At 41.2% G+C, this 26,056-nt stretch overlaps 2 protein-coding genes across 2 annotated transcripts; both read left to right on the plus strand.

Moving 5' to 3' along the window:
• Nucleotides 1–27: 27 nt before the first annotated feature.
• On the plus strand, nucleotides 28–13,949 carry LOC126539576 (BTB/POZ domain-containing protein KCTD9-like). Its single transcript, XM_050186461.3, has 11 exons — nucleotides 28–409; nucleotides 552–673; nucleotides 786–829; nucleotides 1,892–1,982; nucleotides 3,086–3,282; nucleotides 5,459–5,526; nucleotides 6,875–6,973; nucleotides 7,670–7,819; nucleotides 8,770–8,875; nucleotides 11,280–11,413; nucleotides 12,727–13,949. Exons 1-11 carry the CDS (start codon nucleotides 332–334, stop codon nucleotides 12,838–12,840), a joined length of 1,203 nt encoding a protein of 400 aa, XP_050042418.1. The 5' UTR covers nucleotides 28–331; the 3' UTR covers nucleotides 12,841–13,949.
• Nucleotides 13,950–17,533: 3,584 nt separating this feature from the next.
• Nucleotides 17,534–24,692, plus strand: LOC126539579 (uncharacterized). Its single transcript, XM_050186465.3, has 5 exons — nucleotides 17,534–18,082; nucleotides 19,075–19,161; nucleotides 19,926–20,142; nucleotides 21,552–21,742; nucleotides 24,192–24,692. Exons 2-5 carry the CDS (start codon nucleotides 19,110–19,112, stop codon nucleotides 24,401–24,403), a joined length of 672 nt encoding a protein of 223 aa, XP_050042422.1. The 5' UTR covers nucleotides 17,534–18,082; nucleotides 19,075–19,109; the 3' UTR covers nucleotides 24,404–24,692.
• Nucleotides 24,693–26,056: the final 1,364 nt, after the last annotated feature.

Consider the following 26,056-nt stretch of genomic DNA (forward strand, 5'->3'; position numbering starts at 1 on the left):
TAGTTTACGTTCTGCCAGTTTTGCTTAATTATTTTTGTTCGCACAAGACCAGAGTATGGGTCTCATTTATTGTGTTTGAGCATTTGTTACATATTGACATTACATAAACAGATAACGTGGAAACTATGGGGCGACAGATGTAAATAGCATTGACACATCCAAGACAATCCGACACGGCAGTCATTTACAGCCATCGCTACGCTCTTCTGCTTGCGCCGACACAAGTTTTGCTTGTTTTTCAAGCATCTCATATTTGTTATAAGGTTCAGATGGTAATTGTTATGTCACTAAATAAGTGAGTGAACATAATTCTTGCTTCAATCTGTTATCAATGGAAAGTGAGCAGCACGCTGAAGAAAAGACTGCGCGAGTGGTTGTGTACCGAAACGGAACAAATCGCGATGGAAAGGTAAGCGACGAAAATTTTGTCGAACTAAGCCGAATCAAATAAAGTGTGCCTGGCGGCTAATGACTGGCGACTTCGTGTGTGGCTGTCTGGCATCGCATCGTAAATGAATGAAGTATTGATCTTGTCCCCTTGTCGTCGAAAGGTGTTTCTGGTTCCCGGATCTCTCGACGAGCTTCTCAAAGCTATCAGTTCCAAGTTCGGAATCCGAGCTAAACGTCTGTTCACCAGTAGAGGTGGAGAGATCGACGACACAAGTCTGATAAGGCAAGTTTATCGCGGCATTGATCTCCGAAACAGCCTACTGCGTATCTTAGTACCTAACCGCTTGATTTACCTTGTTTTCACGGTGGATTAATTCGTGCTTGGTACTTTTCAGGGACGAAGAAACCTTGTTTGTTTCATCTGGCGAAAGCTTTACTGGTGAGCTGCAGCGGTTTATACTACCATTTAGAAGCAGGGGGATGGAGGAACAGGTGTCGCACTTCGGAGATGATGTACCGACTGTCTGCATGTAAACAGTCCACCCGCCATGCTGCTATTTTGAACGTCCGAGGACTGGCCAACCGTTAGAACAGCCCTACCTCCGGATTAGTAATCATGGTTAGAACAGTACGGCTGATCGACCAATTACCGAAGTATGCAAAAAAAAAAAAAAAATTGGTACAGTGGCAAATCACAGGCATTACCACAAAAACGAAGAGTTGGCGACTTGTTGCTAACAGCTGTATGAACCCCTGTAGACAGCGACAGTGCATGACATTTAGGCAGGTTTCAAAAATCCTTCCGTAGACGGCAATGAATGTGTCGTCTGCCAACGATTTGTCATGTGTGCTTCATAATCAAATCGTGGTTTTGGCATGTAAAACCCCAGAATTTAATCCGGTTTGCTGTCAAATGCCGCAGTGGTATGCTGAAGGCAACGAAACTAAAGATATGTTATCTAGCGTCCCACTAGAGCATCTGGAGTGCTACAGTAATACAGCCTCTCCAGAATGACATCCTAAAACAATGTGATCACTAAGAGTTTTTCGATATACTGTAGTTGTCATAAGACTTAAACGAATCTCATGCTTCTGAGGTGGACTTCTTTAATTTCTGTATGTGGAACGTTACGCTATTTTCTCGAGTTTTCAACCATTACTCTCGAGCTTGTGTACCATCACATGCAAAAATAATTGACCGCCCCCCTCCCCCCCAACATTTCAAAAAACACAATGGGGCATCATGTAATATGACAGGTACCGTCAATTCTTCTTTAAAGCATAGCCTGAAGTATACCCTCCAATATAATCAACGATGATGTTTTTGATAACTGATGCAAAAATGCAAGTAAAAACCACAGGAGGGAGTCTGTCACCTTTGCTAAAGGAGGTACATATTATATAATCTGCAGGTATTGCACTGCAGCTTGCAGTACTAAAGCAAGCAGTACAAGTCTGTTTCACCTTGTTCTTACTTTTTTGTGTATGTGTATTTCTGTAGACACGTCATCCTCAGCATCACAGCCCCTGGCCTGTGGTAACCCAGACTGGGTCTTGCTTAACGTGGGAGGAAAGCACTTCGCTACTACAAGGTACCCTGCTGTTGTCACAGCAGTTGATGATATTTTTTAGAATTTTTCAAGCTGACATTACAACATTGACAAACAAATACTTGCTTGCTCCACAAAACGTCATTTCCATTGCTCACTTGTACTTTTGTAGCAGGTGCACAAGTGAGACGAGAAGCTTTCTGGCGGTATATGATGCCGTACTATGCGGTGATAGCCTACAAGGTAGAAATAAAGCAAGCACTCACTTAGCTCGACCAGGCAATGGTCTCAATCACTCGGCTCATAATCTGTCTGCAGCTTAACTGCCCTTGTCAGCAGCCATCAGCAAAATGTGTAAAATAAGAATTATTTTTTAGAGTTGGATGCCAATGACAAATTTCCCAGCCTTTTTGCAAGCAATTGCTATCTTTAACACAGTTAGATCAACATTAATACAAGGAGCTCACAGTTGCTAATAGAGTAGTGGAACGCTAAAGTGAACAAGTGACCAGATGACGTGTGCCTGTGCTTTGCCCACAAGAGTGTGCGTAATACTTGTTCACCTGACTAAATACGTAATTTGACAATTAAACATTGCCCTACTTGTTTTCTACCATAACCCTATCACCATATCTTTTCGTCAAGGTAGGGTCTTGCAGTCTATTCTTCACCATATCTTTCACAATACTTCTCAAATTATACTTAGTAAAAAGAAAGCTATATTTATCCCAATTAGAAATTTATCAATGTAAGCAATCTCATGCAAGGAATGTCATTCCGCAGCATTTCTTGTCACCATTCCAACATATGGCAGCTGATTCTGCTTCTTGTTTACTGCAAAACAGCGTAGAAAGTTCCTTCGAACAGCTTTGCTAAGTAAGGTCAAGTGATGCAGCACAAAGCAGGACAGAGGGGCACAGAAAAGATGAGGACGAGAGGTGTCCCTCTGTCCTGCTTCCCACTGCACCACTTACCATTACGGAAAACCAACTAGCCCAAACAACCACCCTTCTATGCTAAGTAAGCTATGCAGCGTGATACAACCTTCGCAAGGGAACTAAATTTCCTAGCTGCACTACAGTAGTTATTCAGTATTCTCTGTGTAAGTTCCGTGTTTTGAACTGTAGAACGTCTTGTCTTTTCAGAAGCACATTGGTTTCCAAAGAGCCCTGCTCTATGCTTGGTCGTCTGTTCAGCAAAGGTGCTGATGGCGTAGTATGGCCAAGTGCCAAGGACAGCCACGGAGCTTACTTGGTTGATCGAAGCCCTACCTATTTTGAGCCATTGCTCAACTACCTTAGGCACGGGCAGCTTATTCTGGATCGAGGGGTTTCGCCACGGGGTGAGTGCAGCTATGTGACGCTGTGTGCATTGCACTCATGCAAAAATAAAATTTTTCCTTTTGAATTTGAGTCAGGATGGAATGATGACATTTACTTACTTGTTTTCTTTCCTGCTTATCTATATTTGCATCTATCCATTCACCACACCACTACGAAGGCTTGAAAGTTTTACAGAAGGGACTGGGTTGTCCTGTAACACTACAAACAAAATAATCGTACCTATGCATTTCATGTAATTATAAATACAAGTGATCAATTTGAAAGATAACACATTGGTCATAGGTGAGGACCAAGGGCAGCTTGCTCAGTTTAGAGTTAGCAGGTATAAATGAATAATAAAGAAAGTTAATTAAATAAAAAAATCTCGGTGCCCTTCCACTCTGTGAAGAAGGATGACCAACGAAGCTGTGTATGTGGGCCCCCTAATGGTGAAGTGCACCTCCGCCGCGGGTCAGCCCAGCATAGCACTATCTTCAGGATCGGTCCACATGTGGGGAATGCTTAACGCCTGCTTCACCTCTGCCGCGGGTCGGGCTGGTATTGCACTATCTTCGGGATCAGCCCACATATGGGGAGTGCTTAACGCCTGCTTCACCTCTGTCGTGGGTCGGCCTGGCATTGCACTATCTCCGGGATCGGCCCACGTATGGGGGTTTTTTCGCTTACCACAACTACATGAAAATTTCCTTGGACGGTAAAGGCATACAGCTTCGCTGTAAAAGCAAATGCACTTCATGTCAGTCATCAGCTTGAGCAGCTTATAATCATAGATAGTAGTGCAGTTGTCCAGTTTTACATGAAGTGAGCATACAAATTTCCATAAGAAGTTCTCTACCCAAATTCTGTACATAACTGAAATGTGCAGAATTGTGCAAGTGCGCACTCAAGTGTGCAGACTCAACTTCATTTCCGTTGTATGACACATGACTACGCAGGAAGAACAGTATTTTTTTGTTTCATCAGTTCCATTCAGTGCTATAAAACTGGTACATGTTAAATGGTTCATGTTATAAAATATTAATTAATTATGGCAGTCTCATGGCATATGAAATTTTGGTTTGTATCAACATTTTGAAATTGAAGAAGTGCAGCTGAGCCCTTTTGTAGCAGAAGAGAATCCTGCCCTGTTTGGTACAGCTCTGAACAATTGAACCAGTGTGAAAAGCACCACATGCATGTAGGAGAGCCATTGTTTTTGTTTGTAGTGTGCTTGCTACATCTCTTGAACTCTGTCTCATTAAAACACTTGCTATATTCCTGTCCTTGCTATAACAAGGGCAGACTACTAAGCCAGCAAACAAGCTCATACATCAGTAATATAGTGAACTTACTTGTCCAAACAGATATTTGTTCTGTTTTACTGCTGTTACAGGGTTGTATATGATACAACAGCACACTGAAGCATTAAGGGGCAGCTTTAATGCGAGTTTTTCCCGCTCAAGTACATGTGAAATTTAGAGAGTCTCTTGTCTGACCACTGTTCAAGCAATCTGAATGAAATGTATAGCATTTAAAAAGAATGACAAACTGCCATTACTTTAGGGAGAAGGTTTATTATTTAGGCCCTTTCACAGGAATTGCTAAATATCTAAGTTTCAAGAAGCTAAAGCCTCAAGTTTACAGTTACACACACACAATGTAGAAACTACTACTACGTTAAGACATCTCAAGCAGACAAAATTGATATACTATATACATATTGCTTTTAAATAATTTGCAAATGGGACTCCCGCAATACTCACACAACCAAAACAATCATTCACATAGCTGCAAACCACTAAGTTGGATTTGTCTGGTTTAGGTTCTTTGACAGGTGAAGCTTAGAGAACTGCAATGTCTGCTTTTGGTGCTGTAACCTAAGTTTTTCAATTTTCAAATATTGTTTGTCCACATTTGGCAATATTGGTTTAAAAATTTAGCATCTATATTAAAATGCGCTTCCAATAGTTATGATTTAGCCTTAATTATTAAATCCATCACGTTTGACTTAAGGGTTGCATAATGAGGACATTGATGTATTTCAGCTGTATTTGAATGCAGAAATAAAAGCTGGCCCTATGCTGATGTTTTCTTGCAAACATCAGCAACAGCCAGCATTTTGCCGATACTCATCAAGTGCAGTAGGGATGTTACCTGGAATTCTTCTACATGTTATACATCATGATGCACTTACAGGTGTCTTAGAAGAAGCAAAGTTTTATGGAATTGAGTCCGTCATTCCAGAGCTGGAACGGATTAGTCAGGTAAACATAGCACTCTTGTTTGTGATACAAAACATTCTACATATGTGTAGCCGCCGTAAAGATTGATACTCGATCTATGCTATGAAGGGTCTTTGTGCTGTTCTTTGTGATATCCTTGTGCTGTTCATGCCAAATTTGGCCACATGTCGTCGCATGGAGTCCCACTATTCAGCAGACAAGTCACTCCTACAGCCACAACATTAACGCTATGCTGGCTTATATGCTATGAAACACACTAGCATTTTTTATTTGCTGGTGGCACTTTGCCTGTGTTTTCACAGTGTCATTTTGAATCATAGGATTGCAGTTGATTCTGTTTCTTGCTAAATTCAAACTGTGTGTGTGTTACATCATTGGCTACAGGTATACAAATGTCCCTCTGTGATACTGCTACCTTGTTTGTCTTGAATAAGCATGTGGGTGGCACCTTGGACGAAAGCATACATTGCCTAAAATTATGTTAAATGAACACACTTGGTGGTTTATTTTACTGTGAGCCAGATTTGCTGTCAGCAACAGCAAAACATGAAAAAAAAAAATCGAAATTTCATCTAGCAGTGCACAGCACCTTCTGTTAACAGTAAACGACACCATTACTTTTGTGGCACCTACAGTGTAGGTGTAGCATGTTCGTGCATAAACTGTTTTTTAGTTTTACATGCCAGAAGCACAATGTGATTATGAGGTATGCCGTAGCAGAGCACTCTAGATTGATTTTCACCAGCTTTGGTTCTTTAATGTGCACCTAAATCAAAGTACACTGGCGTTCTGGCATTTTGCCCCCCATCGAAATATGGCTGCTGTGGCCAGGATTGAACTTGCATAGATATAAGCCTTGGCAGACACTTTCCAAGGTAGCATAGTTTTGTGTCCCTAATTTATTAATGTTATTTACACCTTATCAAACTAGAAGTGGTAAAGAATAAAATGCCACAGTATACTGTGGCCGCCCTTAGCCTACATAACATTTAATCTAAAGATTGCAGACTTTTGCATAGCTTGGCTATGCAAAGGTACATTACACTTCACAGGTACGTTAGAGCTTATCACATGCTAGTGCCTTCCAGTAGCTGAAAAGGCAATCTTCCTGTCTATACCTTGTCATTGTTGCCATGATAATGCAACACACTGCCAGAAAAATTTGCCTGCCTTTTCCAGACTCCACCTTTCTTTTCTTTCTTTGTTCGACGTTGCACGACCACTAATAGGGAGTTTGTCTTTGTACAAATGTTTTGCTCAGTGTCTGCTGCTTACCTCTGATGCTGTCACTGCTGAATAGCGATACATTTTTTAACCTGCTGGCTACTTGGTCTTTCATGGGAAATTGTTGTTTCATCACCCCCAACAGCAGAGTGAGTGTGATCCTGGTGACTGCCTTCCACTCACAAGGCAAGATGTGATTCGAATCCTCACCAGAACATCTCACCTGTCAGAACTTCGATTTCAGGCAGGTATAGAATATAGCATATTACTGCTTCTGCCATGTACCCTGTTCCTCGGCTGGTGGTAACATTCTTGTGGCCTCACCCTGGCTGCATGACTGTGGAAAAGAAAACAGCACATCAGTAGACTTCATTATAGTTTCAAGTGCCATTACAATGACATTTACCTCCAGAGAGGCCCCTACTTACCAGCCCTTCTTACGAGATGATTATGAAGAATGATTGGCAATCTCCTCCCCACTTTTGATGCTAGTGTCGTATTTAACATTGGACTGTTCTGGCATAGCACGACCACTTATTATTACCACTACCATCCCCAATGCCTGCCAGCTTTCTGTATGCTAGCCTATGCACACCTTGCACACTTCTGGCAGGGATCAGCTCTGACATGCGAAGGCTTGCAGGTGGCCAGAGCAGCAGTAGTGACAATAAGTGGTAGCATGATGCTAAAGCTGGTTCTTCTTTTAAGCACCTGGTAATTCAGCCAGCAAAAGAAATATTAATGCATTCTTTACATCTTCAGCATGATACAAAGCACACAATAATGGAGAAATAAATTTTAAATTTTGTGGCAAGTTTCATTGCACAAACAATATGGAAGTGAAACAACACAAAGCACTGCATGTTTTACTGCTCCCATTATTCTGGTCACCATGATGCCTCTGCACTTGAGATAAAACTGCCAGCTCCTTGTGTTCCAGGGTGTGGATCTGTCGGGTGCAGACCTGTCTCGACTGGACTTGCGCCACATCAATTTCAAGTGGGCCAACCTGCGCAAATGTCGCCTAACATGGGCCAACCTGAGTTACTGTTGCCTCGAGCGTGCTGACCTCACCTTGGCCAACCTCGAGGTTAGGAAGTAGGCCTGCACCTATGATTTATCAATTTACAGTTGCAGTACACTGCAGACCCCAGCATGCAAAAACAGGAGCACCAGTATAAGGTGGTGTACAAATCCACACACCAGTGCAGCGCCCTCTGGATAAACAGATGCACGTCTTGGAAGGCTATGCTTTTGCTGGGTGCATGTGGTGGAAGCGATTTTGGGAGCCGGAAACATGTCGTAGACGTCGAGCTTTGGACACTATTTATTGTGCAACAATGTATTAAAGAACAATTAACAGTACTCGGAGATTTCAATAATAAGTAACAAATATGAAAACAGTAGATGCAGTGCTGCAACGCAGTGCTTTTTAGGCTGTATGTGTCTTTTTCTTCGTCGAGTCTCCTATCTCCTACCTTTTGCAGTGCTCCAAAATGGAGCACCTGCTCACTAAGTCTAACACCGTTCAGGTAATGCTGTTTCATTTGTTCATTGTCTTTAATGATTAATTAGTAGTAAATTATGTAAATTCTATTTACATGTGTAATAAAAGCAGCCTTCACACTGGTCAATAATAGGTCAGACTCTTTTCTTCAGTCACATAACGGTCCCACCACCAAGCTCGATGCCACGAGCTGTTGTGTGCACATCGCCAAGCAGACTCAATGAAACAGCAGATAAACTATGTAGCCTGGGTCATTATACTGCATTACTTGAACAGCTAAGTGACATGTGCGTAAACATTGTCTAATCAGGGTGTCGAGTACGTTGAGAGGAAGAGAGAAAGTTTCTTTTCTTTTTTACCACTAGGGTCTCCCAGTTCACAGCAGCACGTTGTGATGTGTGATTATGACGTCCCTGTTTGCACAGCTCATTCTAACATGAAATGATGTTGCTAATTTAGGAAACACTGTGTGGGCTCTTCTTGCATGGAAAAAGAAAAGGCTTTCACCTCTTCACCGTTTTGTTGCCAAACAGGGTGCGCAACTAGTTGGAGCCAAAATGATGCGTGCCAACATGGAGGCAGCCCACCTACGCTCTTGTAACATGGAGGACCCTGCTGGAAACAGTGCCAACCTGGAAGGTAATTGCATTAGCATTCTTCGGCACCACTAATGCATGTGTTGTCTCATATGCAGAGGTGGAATGTGGAATTTTTGTTCTTTTTTTACAGCAAAGATTACTGTTGTCATTAGTGTCGTATCTACACTTCCATTATGTGTGTACAAATACAGTATCCTCTTCTTGGAGGTTACAGCTTTCAAAACATTTAGACTGTTCTATAACGGACACATGCATGGCTTCTTAACATACTTTTTTCTGTGACAGGCAGGCTGTAATCAATGCAGTCATAACTGCCGCAAATCACATGGTACATTCAAGTAGTGTATGCTGTGAGGGCTTACCCCTACATTTTGAGTACAACGGCACACTTCAGTGCTCCTTAATTCAAGGGTACAGCACTGGCACATTACATTTGAGGTTTCAAGCACTGCACTGGCACTGCCAAGTGAAACATAAAAGTAGTCTCAATGCTACTTCAGGGGTTCCCAAACTGGGTTTCGCAAACAGCATATTTAGGCTGTTCCACGAACAGCCAAAACAACTTAGACCCCATCTCCACTTGAATGGATAACAATAAGCTTGTTGAAGGGGGGGTGCTACTCGAAACTACTTTTTCTTTATTATTTGTACTAGATATTTGAAAGTACTGCCATTCGGTTTTTTATGTAGATTTCAAGTCTTTCATTAGTTTTTGTGTTGCTGCTATATTTTTTAGTTATGGCCAACTGCAAAATATAGTGATCTTTGGAGGCACTTCCTTGTGCATTAACTTTTCACAAAAAGCATTGTGCTGTAGCTTATTTAGCTCTTTGTAGACTGCAAAGTGCCAATAGCTATTCAAACTGTATGTAAAATTAGTGGAACTATGCAAGAAAAGATTAGTCTACTTCAACTGAATTTTTTCACTATCCCATGAAATATAACCTTGTACTTTCGCTACTGCCGAGAGATATTGCAATTTCAAGTAGATATCATCACTCTACATATCTTGAAGAGTGTGTATGCCAAATTTCGTTAGTGTAGGACAACTATAACTGCTCATGGGAATGTGAGCGAGTGAAACAACTTTATTTGGTCCACTATAGACGTAAGCAAACTGAAAAAAAAATATGTTAACGTGCACTAGTCTTTTTTACATATTTACACTAATTATACATGGAGTTTGGATAGATATGGCCACTTTGCAGTCTACAAAGAGCTAAATAAGCGACAGCACGATGCCTTTTGTGAAAATTTAATACACAAGGAAGTGCCTCCGAAGATCAGTATATTTTGCAGTTGTGTAGGAGATAACTAAAAACATATAGCAGCTACACAAAAACAACTCTATGAGCGGCAGTATTTTCATATCTCTAATACAAATAATAAAGAACCTTTTTTTTTTTTTTAGAGTAGCATCTTTAAGTTATTTGATAATTTGCGCACTTTTTTGGTTCTTATTTAAGCAGTTCAATTGATTCATCACAACAAACATTGCAACGCTGTGGATAAGCACGTCAGTGTAAAAAATTAAGTGTGAGGGTTCCACAGCACTCTGGGAAGACAGGTGGGGTTCCCCAAGGCCAGATAGCTTGTGAATCCCTGTGCTACTGTATAAGATGCAATGCTTCCATGACCTTACTTTCGGTATGAAATAGAGCCGAGAGGAAAATTAAAAGTATTTACTGCCTGATGAGGCTTTGTGCATTGAAACTGCTAAGAGTTTACTATAGTATAAAGTACCGTGAATAGCTGCAGCGATAGAAATGACAAAGGCATTTTAGATTTGATGATAGTATATGGTGTTTTATGGCAGAAGGGCCAATGATGGATTCCAGATTTCTGTACATTATATTGCACATGCAATTTACATGAACCTGTGGGCACTATGTCTTCCCTGTCTTCAGTGGTTGGCTCTTTGGCTTATTAAAGGAAAAGGTAACCTGAGGCATTAAACCATTTCGTAACACCCTGGAATTTGTTCTCTAGTTATTTGTTTTGTTCTTGGGTTATTTCTGTTTGGAAACCAGTGCCTTAAACAACCAGCTGCACCTGCCTCAGTGACCGAGTGGCTATGATGTTCTGCTTCTTAGCACAAGGTTGTGGGTTCGATTCCTAGCCACAGCAATTGTGCTATACTGATGGGGGCATGTTAAAGAACTGCAGGATATCAAAATTAATGTGGAGACCTCCACTAAAGCATCTCTAGTAGCCTTTGTGTTGTTTTAGGATGAAAAACTTCATAATTCAGTCGACCACAGTGCCTCATGCATAGCAATGGATTGAGCCATAGTGCCTCGCATGCCATTTGCTTTCCTGGTATTAGTGCTTTCAGTTAAAAAAGTCCCTACTTCTGCCACTGTATAACACTTTCAGAGCACTGCACTAGAGACTTGGCACGATATTCATTCAGTCAACCATCAAATCTTGTTGGTGTGTTTCAGGAGTGAACCTGAAGGATGCTGATCTGGATGGTAGCCAAATGGCAGGGGTGAACCTCAGAGTTGCAACACTCAAGAATGCAAATCTACAGAACTGCCATTTGCGTCAAGCCATCCTCGCTGGTGCTGATCTCGAGGTGTGTAATTCCTGCATCATAGTACTGCAATCTGTATTGCTTCTCACATGCAGCATATCATCACTTGTCCCATCCATACACTTCTGCCTGTTCAAACATACTCACCAGAAGTCTGATACTGTAAACTGAAATCAAAATGGAAGATGGCAAATAAATAAATAAATAAATAAATAAATAAATAAATAAATAAATAAAATAAGCTACTCATGTTGTCAAGCATACTAACAAAATGCATGAACTTGTTTTGACCCCATGAAATGCTAATTTAGGCTCACAGGAGAAGACAAAGAGAACAATAGCTAAGTTATATGATATGTTTCCCAGTGCTGTGGGATGATGCAATGGAGCAGTTTATGGGAACTAAATTTTGCCGACCAACTTGACTGCCTTTCAGCTTGAATGTAAGCCAGACTATGCTGCTTCTGGACTGGACTGCACTCTGCCTTGCTTGCATCATTCATTTTGTCGTCCTAATCTAGTTTCTTACTTATCTACGACATCATTCAGTACTAATTCTCCTCATTTCCGTACCTTGTATAGCATTTTTTCACAGATATGAGATCAATCCTGCCAGATAACTTAAAGAACTGTTGTTTTGCAAGTTTTCTCTGCAAGACAGCAAGACCATCTAAAGAAATTAATCAGCTGTAATGGAGGATTTACTGAATACAGTACTGAGCCCTTTAATTAAATAAATTTCTAACTCGGACAAACCATATCAATTTCCTCTATCTTGCTGTCACAGATGTGAATTAACTCAAGCAAACTTTTATGTCGACCTGTGAAGGAAATGCGAGTCAAGGTTGCAATGTTTTACCATTCCATTGCATTCATAGCCCTCAGAAAATTGTACAATGTAAAGAATACAGAATGGCATATGAACAATGCAAAGAATGAGATGAAGCCCATGGTAGACAAACATGGCCCTGACTGACCTATAATATGCAAGTTAATGTCAGTTACTGTGCAGCGCTGCCAAAATAATATTAAAATGTCATGCCCAAGTTCTAGATGCATGTCCAGATACCAAATGTATGTTGGCACCTCTACTGGTGCAACATGTTCTTCATGCATTCGCAACTTTATGCCAACTTTATGCAAGGTGATGGCACAGCAATGCCTGTTGGGTCATTGGTTCGCATAAATCAAATGAATAGTCTGTCGGATAGTTGTGCATCTCTGTGCTACATGCTAGTGCAACAGTCTGGCAGGTTTCCTTTAGCTTTATTTTTGGTGCAGCTGCTGTTCATACAACAGAGGGCACTTTAATAAGACATGGACCACCATCTTATGTGCCACAACTGAACTTACAGAACTGCAACTTGTCTGGAAGCGACCTACACGAAGCGAACCTTCGGGGTGCCAACCTCAAGGATGCTGTCATGGAGCTCATGTTGACACCACTGCACATGGCTCAGGCCATCTGATGACTGCTCTGTGCGTGTGTGTGCCTATCAAGCAGTGGTGCGATTTCCCGGTGGATTCCCATCTTCCTCACTCTGGTGAAACTGTTATCAGGTGGCCCATGATGGCAGTACCTGATCTGCTCCAGTCTATTCTTTGTTGCATCAGCACTTGTTGCATTCTTGTTGCACCACCAGCTACTTCATGTGCATTCGGAAACACAAGTTTTGTATTTTGCATTTGTTCTTTGCTTAGCTTGTTTCCGCATTTCTATTGCTTTATGTTAGCCTTTTAACAGCAATAACTGTAAAAAGTTGCAGGAAGTCCAGATGCTAATATATGTTTGTTATGGTGCTTCTTGCGATAGCCTCATGATGACAAACACACAAAATATATGCATAACTGTATCCTTATTTTCTTTTTTCTGAACAAGTACAAAGTAAGGGGGTATTTAACTAGATTTCATTTAATAATGTTTTGAATGCATAAACACACTCTGCAAGCATAATTTTTTTTTATGAATATATCCACTTACCTTACGCCAAGTAACATTAATTTGTGTGACATGGTGTGGTGCAAAAACAAAAAGACACACTACCCTCTTTTTCTTTGAAATGTGAGCACATGACAAGTGTTCTCTGTGAAGTGTGAACCACTCTACAGTTGAACTCAGATGTTCAAGCACTGTGTAAGCTGCTACACAGTTAGTGCTTAGCCTTCTCATGTAAATGTTACATGTATCTTAATCCGAGAACTTATACACTTGAGTGACTGTTAAAATAAAAAGATGGCAAGTCCTTGCTAATACATTGATTTCTGAGTCACAGCATTCAAAGTCACAATTTATTAGTTTCTTGTATTAAGTTGAGCTTCATAATAAGCAGCCAAATGCCACCTTGCTCCCACAGTCTGATGTATGCAAATTTCACTGTACATAATAAATTTATGGCACATCATGGTTGAAGTTCCGACACTGCAATAAATATCTGACCAGCACTGCAGCATGCTTGCACAACTATCTACAAATCATGCTTAAGTCTACACAGTACACTGTCCCAGTGTCACAAGCCTGACATGCCAAGGCCATACGATTGAGTGCTTGCCCTTAGAATAGTCTACTTAGCAAATGAATCGACAACTACTAGTCTGTGAACACAGTTATCTTTGTAACAATCTGTACAATGTATCTGGCCGGGCGTGTACTTTGTGCATGTCATTTATGCAGTGATGGTTGTATGGAAAAAGTTTCATAGTAAAAAAACCTGTTTAGCACAGCTGTCATTGATTCAAAGGCAAGCCACCTTCCTAGTGTATGTTGCCATGAAAGGTTGATATGCAAAAGTACATACGGTTAAACCTCCATATAATGAACTTCAATATAATGAAATTATCAATACAGTTCAAACTTGATCTAACGAATTTGCAATTTTACGAAGTTCCTGATCTAATGAAGAAATTTCCGTTCCCCGGCAGGTACCCATAGGGTTCAATGTTATCATCAACCCAAATTAACGAAACAAACTTCGCCAAACTCGATTAAATGAAGTTCTTCCTGAAATAAATTGAGCAAAAAGGTTGTGATTTCTTTCTAATTTTGACACAGACGAGTTGTTCTTAGAGCGTGCGCTCTAAAGCTATCGCGTTAAACATCTAGATGTCATGGTCACATCCCTACCTTTATTTTGACAAGGCTGCACGCCGCGCCCATGCACAGAACAGCCGACTCAACACCGCTTCAGTAGTGGCAGTGGTGGTTGCTTTTGTTATTTCATCGTTTATGCGACAGATGGCTGGATTAGCGGCAATTTTAGATTTCGAAGGACCGAAAAATTCCTTTCTCGATTTTACGAACTTCCCGATTTACCAAAATAATTCGAGCGTGGTCATCACTTCGTTAAACCAAGTTTCAACTGCGTAATGAAGTAATTAACTTTTCATGACCTCTTGTCCATAGAACTACGATTTAGTATCTCAATATAACGGTGTGTTTGTATGTGATTTCATTATAACAAAATTTGACTGGTGTCGCAAATAAATGCTGAGACATAAATGGAAACTTCCGCAGATGCAGAGGGCCAAATGATTAAATCACAAGTGGCTGCCTGCAAATGCACTTCTCAAATCGCGTGCCGCGCAACAAGAGCGACACACATGGTAAGGTTTAGGTTCGAGTGAAAGTGTGCGAGGGTGGGAGACGAAAGATGGTGGTTTCACCAGTGACGTCTTCCTGTGCGAGCAAAGGGAGAGGGGGGGGGGGGTAGCAAGCTCGCGGTAACATGATGAAGCGCGCACGAGGGAGCGGGGCAGGGGGCGGAGTGGGGGGTAAGTTGGCGCATGGCTGATCGGATATGCATCAGTGCACCCTGCTTTAGATGCTAAAATAGCGGGGTCTTGAAGAGAGGGATTGAAATATGGAAAAGAGCCTTGTGTAATAGAAATACATTGCAAAAGGATGAGTAGGTGGGCTAGTTGGTAACGCATATTAATAAAGACTTGGAGCACTAAGAACACAAAAGACGTAGAAAAAGAAACATGCACCACATGCGCTCACAACTGATGTTTAATGCACATGTGGAAATTTTAGCATTGTGGATAGCTGTGTCTACTTGCCGTGCATGGGTTGCATCGTGGCACTTACAACAAGGCTTATGCCCAGCAGACTTGCAGCTGTTGTGTGGATGGATGAACCAGTCACCTGGTCATTCGAAGAGGATGTGCTGCATTCTTCGTTCCGAGTGGTACAGGCAAGTACAGTTTTACAAGGACTGGCGGTGGGTCTGATGCAACCTCAGCGTTCAGCAAAGCACCCACTGTGGAATGTACTGTGACTGGCGTAAGACCTCGGACCAGATGACGGAAGTCCTATGAAACCACAACTCACAGTCAAGAAGAGGCAAGCTTCATCTGAGGGATGTGTACTAAACCTGAGCGATGTGCCATTGCCTGAGAAGTTTCAGCAGTGTGACAGTGAGCTGGTTACCCGTGCTGAACTATCAGATCTGGAAATTGTTTCCAGTGTTCATCCTGAAGAAGAGTGCGACGAGGAAGGTGCAATGGCAGAGGCAGATTCAAATCCTGCATTTCTAGCCGAGGCTGTAGGATGCCTTGGAAAGTTGCGAGACTTCATGTCGCAGCAACTAGCTGTGCCAGAGGAAGTGCACAAAAACAGACTACCTGGACAGCTTTGTTACTTCTTGCGCTATAACAGCACCAGTGCAAATGAAAATTATATATATATTTTTTTTTCAGTATGAGATAGGCTGCAACGTAACTATTATGCACTTCGATGCAATAGTTCTGCGGAAACCCAAAAGGTGGAGGGAATTAAGTAATTAAAAAGGGGAAATGAGGCATCCCGGACCAGGACGAATTTCTCAACTGCGACACTTTTCTTTCGAGGAACCCATATGGGTTTCCTTTGTAGCAATTGCTACGATTGGGTGGATGTCTCATTTCCCCTTTATTAATTACTGTTATGCACTCCATATATATTGATGTGCTTAACTCTACAAATTGCATTTTGCGCTTTTGACGCAACATCTGTGTACGCTATGCTCTTCCATATTGTAGTGAATATTCAGTTTAGTGAACTTTCAGTTAAGTGAAATATTTGTTTGGGTCTTTTGAAGGTCACTCAAGTGGGAGTTCACTGTAGCAGGCAGTATTGGAGTCCTGAAACATAATCACGGTACTGGCAGTACAGTTACGGAAGTGCTTTACCATTGGGCAGAACCTTAGAGAAGCTAGAGAGTGCAACAAACACATATGGGAATGTTATTACATGAAAGCTACGACATGTTCCCACATCTCCAAAATGTCATTAGCCTTGCAGGCTGCAATGGTGAGGAGGGGAGGTGTCCAGAATAATAAATAAATAAAGGGTTCAGTATAGAGCCCAGAGAAAATTTCTTATTGACTCAGTACTTATTGCTCTTTTGAACATAGCCTGCTTAAGAGACCCGTAAGTCTGCTAAAGCAGTGGTTCCAACACTTGACGATCAGGTACACCTTGACCACATCAGTCAGTGGGCAGTGTACTGTCTGAATACAGTGTACACCACTTCTCTTTACATTGACAGCTTTGTGAAACTTTACAGGGTTCATGGCAATGAGATTTTGGTGATTATATATAGTGCAAGTGAACAGGTTTATCTCATGAACATTTATGCTTTTAGTGCCGCAAGAACGTTAATTTGATCATTTGCACTGCTTGGAACATTCACCAAGCTTTCCATTAAGCTTTTATTGTTCACCAAGAGACATCAACTAGCCCCACTGATTCAAGAAGGCCTCCAAATAAAGTCTCCGTCAGTCACGACACAAATATTACAACACTTCTGATGTTAACACATAATATGGTTTATTGCTTCAGCATATGCAAAAGCTGCGACTATTTGTGTTGCACCATTTGCTTAGCATTGCACAAACACTAATTGCACCCTCATAAGGACACTAGTGAATTATCAACAGGAAGCCCATTGCTTTCAAATCCTTTGTTGTACTTCCCTGATGCAATGTTTATTGGTGCTGGAAGAATTTCTTTCAGCTTGGAATATTTAACCACTCTGAAATACTAACAAAATGATCCAAACTAAGTGTTAACAAAGAATTTACATGACCCAGCTGTTCAACCTGTAATTAAAAGGTACAGTGCGTAGAAATATGTCGTGCATAGAAATACGAACTGCACACTCCTCACTTTTAGGGTGCATCAGGTGATTGTGAAAATAATATTTTCATGATCCTTTTGGTGGATCAGCTTCTGCAAGCAAAGGTATGCAATCATTTTATATCATCTTCAAATGTACCCTTACGTGCAAAAATAACAGGCCCCCCATTAGCATTAGCTTGCAAATATGTTGTTTCTACTTGAGAATATTCTTCAGACATATGACTACACTTTATGTAAGAATTTATACTAATTGTTCCATCAAGTGATGCCCAATCATGGTTTTAAAATGGGGCAGTGGTCTGTCACTTTTGCATTCACCTGTAAAAATTTCCTTCACTTTTTGGTGGCCCATATTGTTTGCCAAAAACAGTGACAATTTGCATTGCTTCATCTACATCAACATTGTTGGCGTCACAGCTAACGCCACAAGCTGATATGACAAAATGCTTGCCTCAGGAGAATTTTTAGGGTAGGGCTGTAAAGTGGCTCATTTGTAGCCATTAGCTGAGTGCAACTGCCACTTATCACTTGTGACGGGCAGACGACAAAAGCCTCGGCAGGAGGTCGTCTTGTCAGACGACAGCCTGACAGAGGTGAGTACTTACGAGTTCCGGCTTTGCTACTTTGAATGTGTACTGCCAAGGATTGATATTTGCATTTTCTACACAAGATTAAAACATTACCGCATGCAGACTGTCTGTTAATACATATAAGAAAAAGCTTGGAGCAGAGTCATGGACATAGCAATACAGTTCTCGTACAAAAAATTGTAATGACTTATGGTCATGGGCAGCCCATAAGCTTGCACTAACAGTTCAAGACTGGCAACTATGTTGCCTTTACATTCTTTTAACTATTTGATGCTCATTAAAAGCACTGTGTAGGACAGTGCAGAAAATGCAGGAGTGAAAGGAAAGTCACATCATTTATTTTTTATTTCAGTTCGCTGACGTCCTTTATTGAAAACATTTTTTTCTTTTAGGTTGCAAATTTTTAAAGCTAAGTATAGTTCATTTATTAAAGAGATGCTGTAGTCATTCTTGTGCCATGCACCCATGTTTGTAAGGACAAAAAAGCTGCAAGAGCACAGCCTGTCACTAACAAGACATGACAACATTGTGACAATACTTATTGTCATGTTAATGCTCAACACTTGATATTCAAATGTTTAAGCATGATTAATGTATCACCATAATAATTTCTCAGCCATACTGGCACATGAAATGGCTGCTACACAGTTAATTTTTCAAAGGCAGTTTTTTCAAAGATCACTCGTAACCAGAATAGCACTCCCCATCTAAACAATACCATGACAGTAGCTAGTTCTATGCCCCTTACATTTCGCTCATCTGCGGACAAAATCCACATAACACGTACAGGTCCCATTCACAAGTTGACAAAGTGACACTGCTAAGTTATACAGCACTTGCATTGCAGATGCCATGATTCTCATTTGATTAAAACATATCCCTCTAATTCTCTAGTAACTAGTGCCCTTCAGAGTGACCTGCTTGTTTAGGCTGCTTGCTGCAAGCTCTCCACCTGAAACTTTTTTCAATGTATAACTCTCAACTATGCCCCACAGATTCTTGCCCTTTTGCAGCATCAGTAAGCAAGAAAATGCATTTGTACCTGTATTTCTTGGTCCCACTTGCCTACACGCTGATGCAAGGTGAGAAACTTATCTCTACAAGTGTCTCCTCTTACTAGATATATTGCTTTGTACAAGGCTCTTGTAGCGTTCTAGTAAAAAAAAAAAAAAAGAGTGGGGGGTTAATGCAACAATACTTCCAAGACTGTGGTTGCTAATGTCAAATTATGGCAAAAGAAACTACAATACGTCCTTCCATTCCTTTATCATGTTAATATATAGTTGTGTCTCCTATGTCATTTAGAGCATTTACCGAGCATACATAGCATGCTTTGCAGATTACCTAAATCAAAAAATGAAATTGGTGCAGTGTGTGTGAGTGACAAATAATGTTGTACAGGGCTAAAGCGATTCTGGAGAATGCTTTATGTTACGAAGATGGCAAGCAGCTGAAATGAGGGTGCCAAGACAGATGTGTGGAATGACCTTATCTGAGGAGTGAAATTTTCATCAGCTGTTCAAAAGGGATGAGTGAGGCAGTTTAGTCTAACGACAAGAAAAAAATTAGGTATGTCAACAAGATGACAATGCCATCAGTCTGGTCCTAAGGGAAAATGATGTGGCCCTAAGAAGAGGTGGTTAGGCAATATCAGGGAGGACTTAAGCACCGAGAAACTGAGGCTGAAGTCAATGACCAATGAGACAAAGTAAAACAAGCTCATTCAGAATAGCTAACATTTATAACGGTAGAGCAAATTGATAGAGATACTGTAGCGTATTACTACCATTGTTATTCACCACCGTTAACACTTTATGTGCATGCCTTATTCCTTGTGCCACTGCAGGGTCAGAGGCAGGCAGTCCTGTCGATTCCAACCTGTATATGGACAGTCTTCTCACGACCCTGGTGCCCCTGCATGCCCGCAGCCTGGGGCTGGAGAATGTCAGTGTGCCAAACTGTGCATTCAAGGTGCCTAGCACAGCCGTTACCAATCGCGACGTCTGTGTGGAGCTGCACGGTGGACGTTTGCTAGGGTTGGTCACTCCCGGACTCACTCGCAGGTAATCCCTAGCACCTGCCTGCTCCCTTGCCGTCAGTGTTGTGACCAGCAGACACTGCTTACTAATCTATTCACGAGCTTGTTGGCTTTTCCACGTTTGCTTCTCGCAGCACATCACTGAAATCTACCACAGTCAAATTGAGGCACAGAGGCTCACTACAACTTATCCTACTGCACGCATAAATTTGCTAGGCATCTGGTAGGCGTTTGGATGTGTACAGGTGCACATGCGCATGTGCGACTTGCAATACAGTTTTAATGTAAGGCTATTTAGTTAATGCCCCTATTTTGACTAATGCCCTGATTCATTTGGATTTGGCTTGGGCTTTCTAGCACAGCTTTTGTTTCCCGTTTCTTTTAATCATTCTTTTTTCTTACTTTGAAGCAGTGCTTCAAGTATTAATGTAAGCCACCGCTTCTTGCGTGCCTCGCAATCTCTCTTTGCTATTAATGAGGCCTGCCATTAGCCACATCACAAATGCTGTTTTCTCTGATACTAGTGTCCGTGAGTGCCTTCCCTTGATGCGCCATATCAAACAAGGAACATTAGTGTTACCAGATAATTTATTTCTGCATTTGCATAAAAACGACAAGACCACAATGTCTAGATGTCTCATAAATAAAATTAAATGCATCATTAAGTCACAGAGGAACATAACACTGCATATGACAACTATAGCAAAGGACTTGTAAAAATTTGACTGTCAGACATATGGGTGATCGTAGCTAATGCTTTTTGTTCGTTATCCATCCTGGTTGCATAGAGCTCCTTTTCACTATATGTGAGCAGTGGAATCTAACAAAGTCTGGCCTTCTCCAACCTTTGCTTGCTGCCACCATTAGAACATTAAACCATGTAATGATATATGAGTATACTATTACCTGTATCATAGACTAGCATAAAGAAATAACAGAAATAGAATTGTAACTTTATCCTGGCCGTGCTTCTGCAGAAAAATCAGCTACAGCACAATAATTGTGGTCGAAGTTGGCTTTATAATATTTCGACGCTTAGACCTAGTGCAAGAGATATTTAATGGAGTTTAATGTCTCAAAGAAGCAATATGGCTATGAGAGAAGCCATGGTGAATGGCTCTAGAATAATTTCAACCACCAGGGGGTATTTTAACGTGAACCCAGAGTATAGTAGATGAGCATATTTTTTTTCACATTCCAACCACCGAGGCCAAGAATTGAACAGATGACTTTGTATTCCGTAATGATAGCCACTTGGCCACCATGGCAGGTGGTTCTGAATGTAGCATTATGTGCGCTTTTCGGCTAAAAATAAGGGACCAACCACTTGTTCTACATTCGAATATAGCTATAACTACATCCGTATATGACAGGCTTTGTCTGTTGGTATATGGTGCCTGCCCCATTTTCAACATGACACACTGTTTCCTGCAGGGGTCAGTGTTCGGCTCCTGGCTGGTTGGGCATGAACATCACGGTGGGCTGCTATGTGTCGCTGGACAACACACACCTCTCGTACACTGGCTCAGCCAAGGGCGACAGCTTGTTGAATACGAACCGGAGCATGGTGCTACAGGCTACACCCTTCAGTGCCAACACACTCCTCGAAGTCACCTCCACACCAGGTGCAATTAATTATAAATTGCATAAAAAGTATAAGGAGAAAGCTCGCACCCGATTTTCACCTCCTCTAAACAAGGCGCAGGGGTACTCAAAATTTTGAATAATTGTGTAGTCCATTATTTATATGTAGTAGAGAATTTGAAAGCCTTTACTACTTCTTTACGAATGCTTAACATGACTTAAAGCTATAATAGATATGAAGGGATGCCAAAAATACCATGAGCATAGACATGGTATATAAGGAAGAAATATGGGAAAAATAGGCGTTAAAACCTGCCTTATCAGATAAAAAGCCTCAGCTACCCCTGCAACCTCTGTTACGAATGATTTTGTGGCATGACAAATTCCTAATGTGACGCGGCACCAAATACCCATGACCGTGCATAGCAGCAAATTTTTTGCATAATAATTAGCTTTGACCTGATTAGAAATACATCATCCATAGGCTGCCTACGTTTTTGTTAGTTTATGTGCAATCTTTTGCTCTTTTGAGGGATCTCATCATGTTCACAAGTGAGGTGTGGTGCTGTAATACCATACTGAATTCCTATTCTACATGATAGCAATGATTTTCAATCAGCTACACACTACAGGCGTTTTCATGAAATACTTTCTGTCCAGCACTATGTTTGCAACTGGGCTGTTCGGAGTTAGCTCCAGTAGAATTGAGGGGAGTTGAAGCATACAAGGTATTCACATGCAGTGAAAAACTGGCATTTCTTCACTTGAGGATGTTTGAATTTCTGTGACAAGGGCCAGGTATGGCCAAAGATTGCCACATCTTCACTGCTATGAAAAGAATTTTAATGAACTGAACACTCTATCTGCATTCAAAGATGTATAGTTATTTTGTTTAATTATTAGCAAAATGTGTTCAACATTTTCCAGCTGCTCATTACAGGCTGCTCAGTCAACCCGATTATTTATTGGTTGTCAGTGGCATTACTTGTAATGAACATAAATTTGTTCATTAAGTAGGCTCCATACAGCCTTTCTCATCATTTTAAATGCAAGAAAATATTTTATATGCAATATTCAAAGCTTGTTTCCTCCAAGTAATCATATTTATTGTGTTCATAAGCTCATAAATACATGGGCAGTAGCCTCCATATACCATCTTTCTATGCAGTGATAAAAGCAACAAAATGGTTGTGCTGCCTATATTGCCGTCATTGCTGGAGCACAAGTCTTCTACAAGCTTTGCCAGCAATGACGGTGCCATTGCTGGCACGACTTTTATTGCCTGTATTGTCACCGTGCTTCTGCTATGCATTTCACTACACTGTCAGTGCAGTGAGCATCCCCAGTGCATCTGTTCCACTATTATTTCAGAAAATCATCACCAGCTAATCAGTATACACTTAAAGGGCAACTCCAGTTATTTTAAGTTGATGAAATTTAACAAAATTTGCATTCAGGTTCTTTTGGGTGCTTTGGTCATGTGTGCTTAAGGGCATAACTGAGAGTTATGGTTTCTCCACAAATCAATTTTAAATATTCGCGGTTGCTCATAGTGACGTCAGCACAGAAGCGGTACTGTTGGTATCGGCATCTTGTTAAGCTGCCTTACATGAATCACTTATGTTCGAAAATTTCTATTGATGCAAATCTTTGTAACACAATCTATTTTTTCCAACAAGAACCAAAAAGAATCATATGATACAACACTTGGATATCTTTAGTTAAATACAGTGCCACCACAAGCTTTCCAGTTCACATGCCTGTCCTAATGCCATTACTGATATCAGTCATAAGCAGCAGGTTTCATGACCGTTCAGTCTACTTTTGGTTTTGTCTTTGTTTTGATGCTTTATTGTTTTTAAATCTCTTTTTAAAACCTTTTCTCTCCTCTTTCTCTATTCTTCTTAAGAATGTGGCCATGACAGTTCGAATGTCCATTAGAAAATGATAAGTTACAATGCTCATTGCAGTTGATACTACTATTAGTGCTACTGCTATTAGTACTACTACACTACATGCTTCTTTCTTTCTTCACATTTTTAAGTAGTTATCTTCCTTAAGCACAAGGGGCACAGTGAGACTTGAACAATCACTTTCCTGATTTGATAAAAAAAGGAACACTGCCAGAGTTGCTCTAATAAAGTAATGATATTGCAGCTTTTAAGCACGCTTTGGAATAAGAACAGTGCTTCGAAAACCATTATGTTTTTTTGTTCATATGAAGTAGACATCTTATGCCCTTATAATTATGTAACAAGTGAGGGCATACCGAACACAGGTAGAGATGACATTACGCGTACCATCATGTTGACTGCACCAGGCATCATTATGATCAGCAGCAATTCCACAAGCTCGATTTTTCAAACATACAGCCATTAGCTCTGATTATCTTCCTCAGTTATAATGCGCTTAGTCAGGTGAACTTCCGCTGGACTTTCCATGTCGTTGGATGCCAATGTGGCTCTAGCAATGCTTTTTTTCTGATTACAGGTGGCGTGCCCCGAGTGCGCACTTGGGCTCTGCAGCCATTCACGTTTGTGGTGGGCACATCACCCAAGCTGAACCTCAATTCTGCTCGCCAGGCCACGTTCGACAAGGAGGCCAGCAAGTGTGCCTACGCTTCCCTGTCCAATGTACTCTTGGTGGCATACAGGGAAGCCCTGGAAAGGGCTGTGAGTGCCACAAGGTTGCCTCTGCCCTGAACAAACAGCACATAGGCAAAATAACTTGTACATGGTTGTCTAAAAATAAACGCTGGTGCAAAAGACATACAGATGAAGCACAACAGGGATGAAACGAATGGGCCACTACAGTTCAACCTCCAAATAACATGCACATAACTAACACTAGATGCTTCCGACGAGTACCAGATACAATAAGGGCATATTTTTGTCCACCATTTGTTATAACCTTGCTTGGGAAGCAATGAAGCTTGGTAAGCAACACCAATGTAATTAGAATAAAGAACAGACATTTGCACAACTGGACAAACTGTGTCAATATTACATGCATCTACTTTTCGGCACAAACCGGATTTACTTACCCTCATCTGGGGTTGACGACTTCCTTCCCTCTTACCTTACTGTTGCCATTTCCAGACTTCTTGGGTGCAGTACGGTAACAAAAAAATATTTTGTCAAAAATCACCTAGGTGCTTTTTTAAATCGCATCTTTGAACTACGCTTTCTTCTGCATCACTGACATGGGCCACAGTAAAGTGGCAACAGGGTGCCAAATGCCTCCCCCCCAATTGGAGTTTTCAAATTCAGTTTTTTCATGCTTTTCTGGTTTAAAGTGAAAATTCTCTGAACATTCAAACAATATCCTCTACTGGAAAAGGCATTATGGTGGTTTAAGTACCATGTAGCTTGGACAGTTTATTTATTGTAATTAACTTTAGAAATCACGGACTACAGTAAAACCTCGTTAACATCTACCTGCTTAATAAGTGATTCCGGTTTACGTATAGTTGACGGATTCCCCACCCTGTCACCGTTGAACCTAATGTATTGGCTGAACTCTTAAGCTGTAGTTGCTTACCGCATGCCAAACGGTCAGTGCATAGTATTTACATCACTTTTCAGCGCATACAAACCCGGAATCGGAGAAGTGTCGTGCGTGCAGACCATAGACTTTTCACGGACAGCAGTTCCCACCGATCGCGACGTCAAAACATGGTCGTCATGACGTGTTTCCTCCTTCAATAGCTTCTGGAACTTCCACCTCATTCACGACAGGGACATGGAAGTGGGTGACGGCCCTTCCATCTCCGATGTGGTGCGTGCGTTTACCGTTATGGGGGCGTTTGCAGAGATGTGGAGCCTGAAGGAGAAACTGGCTCGCAGTTTTGCCAAGTTTGAGGATAGCGTTGTCGTTGCAAGGCCGCCGCAGTGGCAAATGAAAATCAGATTTCTTGCAGCCTGCTCACAAATAAAACTCGTCTTTGTGCGAGTTTGAGCAAAAAAAAAATTTTTTTTTTCTTGCTGGTAAGTCTATAGCCGCTTATCTGCCACCGTCAATTAATTAGTTCATCGCTTAGTGCATATCTATCCACATTCCTTGCCACCTACGTATTAATTATGTTTTACAACCTACTAAGGCTTGAACATTGGATTATGTCGCCTCTAACATATCTCGCAGGGCACATTGTCAAACTTTTGGTCGTGCGGTACTGCAAGTCTGGAGTTTGGTCATGTGGAACTGTGGAGCAAGGGCCAGGTATGGCCAAGGAGAACCATGCAAGTGGTGAGGGTGGAGCAAGGGCCAGGTATGGCCAAAGAGAACCATGCAAGTGGTGATGGGTTATCAGTGAATTGTCAATGAGATGGGATAAATGTGGTGGGTTAATTATCAAT

This window comes from Dermacentor andersoni, chromosome 11, assembly GCF_023375885.2.
Source record: "Dermacentor andersoni chromosome 11, qqDerAnde1_hic_scaffold, whole genome shotgun sequence".
NCBI classification, from domain to species: Eukaryota; Metazoa; Arthropoda; class Arachnida; order Ixodida; family Ixodidae; genus Dermacentor; species Dermacentor andersoni.

Excerpts from the sequence above, each read along its gene's own strand:
- LOC126539579 (XM_050186465.3), top strand. The coding sequence starts at position 19,110 with ATGCATTTGTACCTGTATTTCTTGGTCCCACTTGCCTACACGCTGATG. Across the intron at positions 19,162-19,925 it reads TGCCTACACGCTGATGCAAG|GGTCAGAGGCAGGCAGTCCT; the intron begins GTGAGAAACTTA and ends GTGCCACTGCAG. Across the intron at positions 20,143-21,551 it reads ACTCCCGGACTCACTCGCAG|GGGTCAGTGTTCGGCTCCTG; the intron begins GTAATCCCTAGC and ends TGTTTCCTGCAG.
- LOC126539576 (XM_050186461.3), top strand. The coding sequence starts at position 332 with ATGGAAAGTGAGCAGCACGCTGAAGAAAAGACTGCGCGAGTGGTTGTG. Across the intron at positions 674-785 it reads GACGACACAAGTCTGATAAG|GGACGAAGAAACCTTGTTTG; the intron begins GCAAGTTTATCG and ends GGTACTTTTCAG. Across the intron at positions 5,527-6,874 it reads AGCTGGAACGGATTAGTCAG|CAGAGTGAGTGTGATCCTGG; the intron begins GTAAACATAGCA and ends CACCCCCAACAG.